This window comes from Fukomys damarensis, unplaced genomic scaffold, assembly GCF_012274545.1.
Source record: "Fukomys damarensis isolate Sample0158 unplaced genomic scaffold, DMR_v1.0_HiC HiC_scaffold_10, whole genome shotgun sequence".
Lineage (NCBI taxonomy): Eukaryota > Metazoa > Chordata > Mammalia > Rodentia > Bathyergidae > Fukomys > Fukomys damarensis.
In genome coordinates this window covers 17,519,802-17,526,703 of record NW_022900922.1, presented here as the reverse complement: position 1 = coordinate 17,526,703, position 6,902 = coordinate 17,519,802, and the positions used below count along the sequence as shown (strand labels likewise).

The 6,902-nt window shown below is 40.1% G+C and overlaps 1 protein-coding gene across 1 annotated transcript in view; it reads left to right on the top strand.

The window, feature by feature from the left end:
• Positions 1-6,902, top strand: part of Carmil1 (capping protein regulator and myosin 1 linker 1) — a 303,045-nt gene that overhangs the window by 190,511 nt on the left and 105,632 nt on the right. Inside the window, exon 17 of the mRNA XM_033761782.1 lies at positions 4,291-4,360. Coding sequence (XP_033617673.1) covers positions 4,291-4,360 — 70 coding nt within the window. The remainder of the gene's footprint in view (positions 1-4,290; positions 4,361-6,902) is intronic.

Here is a 6,902-nt window from a genome sequence, read left to right as displayed (position 1 = left end):
ATGTAGTTGAGACTGACCTGGAACTTACTGTGTAGCCTAGGCTGGTCTTGAACTCACAGTGATCCTCCTGCCTCAGTCTCCCAAGTGCTGGTATTACAGGCGTGCATCACTACGCCCGGCTCACTTGAAGTTTTAAAGTAATTTATTATTTTTGAGAATTATGTTTGCCATCATCAGAAACACTCAGGCATTTCATGTACGAGGGTAAGAGAGACAAATTCCGAGTTTACTGTACCCTGAGGTACTATATATTCAAGTAATTGTGGATGTGTTCATTGTCAGATCAGCTTTAGTGCATGAACACATTTCTCCTTTCCCAAGCCAAAGTGTCAGTTAGCATTTACTCTCCCTGGTAATTTGTGTGAAATGTTAGAAGCAGTGCTTCCATTTTACTACAAAAGTAATTAAGAAATTCCCTTTTCTCTCTCTCTGGGATTTTCTTTTTTGAGAAGTGTGTAGTTCTTGGTTCCCTACCATAAGACTAAAACAATAGACATATTTAGGAAAAGTAGCTCCAGGCAAATTCTGAAAAATGTCTGATATTATAAAACTTTTTAAAAAATGTTGTTACTATATTAGGGAAGTAACAAATGGAACAGCCGCAAATAGTTAAAATAGCTCAGATTTGATTGCACAGATATTAAGATAGACATCAGAATTAGCATTCTAAAGGGATTCTTTATAATTTAATTGTATTCCTTTATTCAGCTGATATGTTTTGAGCATTTGCAGTGTGCTAGATAAGAGGACGTGTGTTTACAGCAAAACCAGGCACATCCTAGTGTGTTCACCACTAGGATTAGCACATTTGAGATTAGCATATTTAAGACAGTTTTGGAGATAAAACAGTTTTCTAATTTTTTCTGTATTGATGACCTTTGTATAATATGGAATAATTGTTCATTGGTTATGTAATTAATTCTATGCAATATTCCATACCATGGCGGTGGTGGATTTTCTATGCTTTACTATAGCAGTGCACTAATAAATATTGCATTTCCACGGTACTTTGTAATTGTTAAACCTTGTAACCCATTGAACTCGGTCCTTGTGCTTGCGAAGCAGGTGGTAGAACCACTGAGCTAAATCCTTGGCCTCAATTGTGACTTGTTTTTTAAGTGAATGTTTAATCGTGTTAAAGTAGTGGTCTCTTTAGCTCTATGTTTTACTCAGTACAAATTTCAACGTAAAGAGAAAGTCTTCATGGCTGAAGAGTCTACAAACTAAGTTCACATGGCCATTTAAAAGGGCTGTAGTGGGCCTGGGATTTAGCTGAGCAGTTCAGTGGCCTGCCTTGCAAGCGCAGGCACCCAAGTTCAATCCCCAGTACAAAAAAATAAAATAAAATAAAATAAAATAAAATAAAATAAAATAAAATAAAATAAAAGGGCTGTAGAAAGGTGAGAAGATAGCTACCCACAGCTGAGGTGCTCAGGTTTACCTCTGAGGGAGTAAGGGAGAGGAAACCGAAGGAAATTGCGAAGTCCCACCCTCTGTTCAACACTGTCCCTGGTGTTTCTACATGTACTGTCTCCTTTAATGCTGACCACAGTTTCAGGAAGCTGGTATCACTCTCCCCATTTTACAGTTAAGGAAATTGAGGCTCAGACAGACTTAAGTCAAATCCTCAAAGTATAGTAACAGTTTGGATTTTCAGAAAAGCAGACATGGAGATTGTGATTAGCTTGCAGGATATTCATTAGGCCTTGATTTGGGATTACCACCATGACAAGGGTTGAGGGAGGAAAGCAAGAAGCTGAGCTGAGTCAGAAGCCTTCCTAGAGAGAAGAAGAGCTGGGTCATCATGGGACTCGGTGCTCCTAACTGCAAGCCGCTCTTCACTGTCTCCAAGGAGCGGGGAGAGATGCTTGCTTCTGGAAGACATGGCTCAGTAGCTGTGAGAGGATGAGCTAAAGAAGTGTGACTTCTTTGGAGAGTAACACTTTCAGTTTGAGTATAATGTGTTCTAGAAGTTTCCCACTCATTTCGGGGGTCCTTTAGAAGGAAATAGGATGCTTACTTCATAGTTCAGTTGTGGCTGTCTTCAGTCCATGTTAGAGCATTTCAGGGGCTTTAGAGGACATGGGGCCACTGTTCTTTGGTGTTTCCCAAAAGCTCCAGCGTAGTTCCGTCCCGAGCATCCCCAGGACACTGCCTGCCCTTCAGTTCTGAGTGCAGCCTGAGTCCCATGCTGCCACTTCGTGCTCTCTCCCTTTCTCTCCCCCACCTCTCCCCTCTGCCGTGCAGTGCCCGCCTTGACTGAGTATTTTTATTAAAACTATTAAATGGGGTACTCTGAAATTACAACATGTCACCTATTCACAGAAGGAAAATGAAATCATTTTGTCTCATTTCTTTTAGCCACAGTGCTTGAGGATTGAGGGGGTAATTATTAAGGCAGATTTGCTGAGTTGGTAAAAAATGATATTTCTTGTTCCAGCATTTGCCCTGGTGCCCACTATGCTTTGTTGAAGTTACTCTGTTTTGTTTTATTTTTATTAAGAACAGTTTGTATGGTGCCATGTGTTGTTATCTTATCATTGGACTTCTGTAGTTAAATATCTGAAAGCACACTATTAAGTTCCATGGCTTTAATCCACATGTAAGAAAAACAGGAAGCATTTTCCTTCCAGTTCATAAAAAGTCATTGCTGAAATATGTGAGTACACCGTGAAAACTCAGCATGTCCTAGAAATAAAAGAGAGCTATTGGGTAATGTCTGAACTCTCTCATTTTACTGATGAGAACTTGAGATCCCCAAAACGTGATGGGTTAGGATGAATCAACCCACTTTTAGTGACAAATCCAGGACCCGAGCACTGGCCTTTTGGTTTTTAGTCGCAAGTACTTTTAGCACTTCAGTATTGCCCCCAGGAAAGAAAGGGGGAAAAACTACTTTTTAGGAAAAGGGAAGACATTTATTAAGCAACTGATACATACGTATGTAAGTGACACAAACTTTCTCATACGCTGATGTCTTAGGGATCGGTGAACTAGACTTACAAAGTGAAAAGAAAGGTATTCATCTCCACCCTTCTCCTACATGAGGCCTTGGCAGCTGGAGGCTGTGGGCCTGGACTCCATCCATTGCTGGAGCTGGCTCTCCTTGGACGGGGCCTGAGGATTTCAGGAAGGAGAAACTCATTTGCAGGGTCCTAGTCAGGCAATAATTGCTTTCCTCCCCACCTCATCCTTGACCTGGCTTGTTTTTGTTTTGTTTTGTTTTTTTGTTTTTGGTACTGGGTATCAAACTTGGATCCTTACACCTACAAGGCAGGTGGCAGAACCACTGAGCTAAATCCCCAGCCCATGACCTGGCTTGTTTTTGAAGTGTGCTGTAGACAGGCCCACTTCATGGGAACAATTAGTCACGGCAGAAACGGATGGCCGAGTTCCCCTCTTTACTGCTTATCTCTGCCTGCCTAATGTTACAATTATTTGCAATTTTATGTCTATTGCTAAAAGCAGGAACCTTCTCCTGCTCATCTTGGATCTCCTCACCAAGTCTAAATTAGTGCCTTTTGCTTGTTCCACATCATATAATGGATGTATGTCCATATGTGAATTTTTTGTCAGGCCTGCTCAGTGGTATAGGCCTGACTTGTAAAAGTGGGTTCAATTCATTTTCTTAGACAGGTATGACATCCAGGTGATCACTTCCAGACTCTTAAATTTGCAGATGAGAAAATTCCGTTTTTGAGCAGAGACATGCTTTGCCCTTGCCTGGCAGGTATCCATACAGGCAGGATTGTGATGAAGAGATACGGCTTCTTCTCTCCAGTGTTTCTCCACCTTGCCTACCAGTCCTATAGTTCCTAACTCATCTAGGCGTAATTTCACATCCTGAGATACTGTGTGGAGCTGACTCCTTCCCTACCATATTCCTTAGGGAATACCAGCTGTACTTTGCTTTTCTAATAGCAATTGCCTAACAATATTCTAAACATTATCAAAACTGTTCTCAAGCAGATGCAGGTGGGAATTTATCTGTGCTGACCATAATTTAATTTCAGTATGCAGTTAGGTGAGCCGTTGGTTTATTTGCATAGCAATAGCAGTCCTGCTGGATTCTGCTTTTCTGATGGACTCCATGCCTGTTGGGAAGAATGTTTGTCAAGAGGCTGGAATGCAAATGACATTTGAAAAAGTGTTCTTGGTGCTTGACCTGTGATTAAGAAAAGGCATTCTTTTCCAGGCTTTATTCAGTGTGATTACATCTTTGTGTATGTGTATGTGCAGGTGTGTGCATTGTGTGGGAATGTAACTAATGTGTGTGTTTCTTCCCCACAGAGCGCTGTTGTTGGGCTTGGCTTGCAATCATAATTTGAAAGGAGTTTCGCTGGATCTCAGTAACTGTGAGGTAAGACCACCTTTACACTGTGTGCTGGAATAGGTAATAGCCTCAGAAATGCTTTGCCTTTTTCCTGGAAAAGGTGTGGTGCTGTGATTCCACAGTGTGTAAATGAAGCAGGAAAACACATTATACAAGATTCAGATGTTCTGTATCTTGCAAGTTTCATCTACAAGCGGTGCCAGCACAGCATTCAGAAAGCATCCAGTGTGTTTTGAATGATGTGTGCTTCCCTTTCCTTAATTCCTGTTGCTGAGTAGTTAGGTGAAGCCTGGAGACACAGAGCCGTAAACCAGCTTTGCCATCATGAAAATGTAGCATGCAGTGTTTGGTATAGGGGACAAATGTGTATAGCCTTGGATTTGTAGAGTGTGAGAGAGAATGGCTGTCTTGTCATTAATTTTACTTTCAGTAGCTTGATTTGAAGTAGGAAAATTAAAATACCTCTCAGAACTATAGCAATTCCAAATTCTTGTAATCAAAAAGCCTGTAGAAGAGAACTGAGCCCAAGGAGCCTTTAGATTTCAAAAGTGCCTAAACTTCTACCATCTTGGAATGTTTAGTTTGTGTGGAGATTTGTAAGAACATACTCAGATGCCCACCCACCTGACCTATTCAAAGCCTGGCTCTGATCAACATGTCAGGCCTCATCTGTGGAGTAGATGGAGGAGTTTCTTTTGGCCTTCAGACCTACTGTTTTCTCTTCCGAGAACATTCCTCTCTAGAGGGACCTTCCTCTCTGAGCTCTAGCTCAAGGCCAGTATCCTGCAGTACGCCTCAAGACTACTGGGCTAGGTATTCCTGGATGGACTGGTGGATATCGCTACATCTTGTTTTCTGTGCCTGCAAAATGGAGATGATAGTAGTTCCCAACAGGTTCTTGTAAGGTTCAAGGAAGGTCTTCTTTGAAGAGTGCCTCTTACACAGTATTTGGTACACATCACTGTTAATTACTCTTGCTATTTTTTCCTGTCTCACTGCCTTCTTCCCTGATTCTTCAGCACTTTATGACTTTATTCTTTTCTAACGGTCTAGGCTTAGTGATAGCTCAGTTGTGGCTTTCTGGAAGGCAGTATTGTGTCATAGTTTGCACTGTATTTCCCTTGATTCCTAGCAAAATGCCAGGCACTAAGACAACATTAGATATTGAATAAAATTAACACGCTATACCTCTGAAAATTCTAGTCTGAGAAGTCTGAAACTGCACCATATAAATTGTCAGTGTAGGATTTTCATTAACTTCAGGCTTCATTATCAATATTGTGACCTGTTTGGAAAATAGAAAACCAAAATCTACCCAAAAATGGCCCTCAAAAGTTAACCTTGCATTGTGAAATTATCATGTGCAAAATCAGTGTTCTTTCATTTACCCCGACACAGTATAAAATAGAAACCAACTGTGGCGATATGGTGCTTACTAGCACTTTACTAAAGGGCATGTCAGTAATTAAAACCTTTATTAAAGTAAAAGTGAGACGAAGGAGAATGGGAAGGGCTATCAAAGAGGGGAGATTTGTATCCATGCAAGAGCTCTACTAGATCAAACTGCTTATTAGCAACGATTTATGCTGTGGTTTTACTATCCTGATTAAACACCTTGAGTACTACTATCTTGACATCTTTGATTTAATTCTGTGATAAAGTTGAATTGAGAATACGTGATCATCTATTTACCATAATTATTGGTGAAGAAGCAGAGTTCTAAAGAAATTGAAATGATCCAACTCATTAATGGCAGAGCCATACTGAAACCACTATGCTGATTCTGTTATTAGTAACAAAACTGATGGTGGTAATTATTATATTGTGATTAGACATTTTCTTCTCGAATGAGGTGACAGAAAATGAGCTCAAAGAATACTGTCATATAGCTGTGTAACTTGTGTCTTAGATTTCTTTGCGATCTATTGGGAATCATTCTAAGACTAATATTAAGTGAGCCATATAAAAACTGATACTTTTGTAGGTCAAAAATGTCAAGGTAGGGCCGGGGATTTAGCTCAGTGGTTCCCCCCCTGCCTCGGAAGTGCAAGGACCTGAGTTCGATCCCCAGAACCAAAAAAAAAGAAGAAAAAATGTCACGTATGGGCAGTCTCCTGTGATTCAGCCTAATTGTTGATAGACTTTTACTTTTATCACTTTTTTTAAAAGACAGGAATTCAGATCAAATGATTAGTCTCTGATGGTGGGATTAACCACTATTGTTATGATAATCCCAGCTTAATTTTAGCCTTTTCTTTATGGATTGTAGGAAAAAACTAATACTTGTGAGAAGGAATAGCCTTGAAAGTGTTTAAGTATCATGTTTATCGTCACTTTATAGCTTAAATTATAGTTCTGGTAAACATCATAAACTTAAGTTGTATTGCTGTTTGTAAAAGCTGGTGGAACATAAAATTATTTTTCTAAGCTGTGTTACAGTGTTTCGTCACATTTTGCTTCTTAGGGATAATATCCAAATTTAACTAGCTATTGATTTGTCCCTCTTTATATATAGTAATCCTCCCTACAAGGCCTTTGGAGTTTTCAGGTAACCCCCACTGGAAAGCTT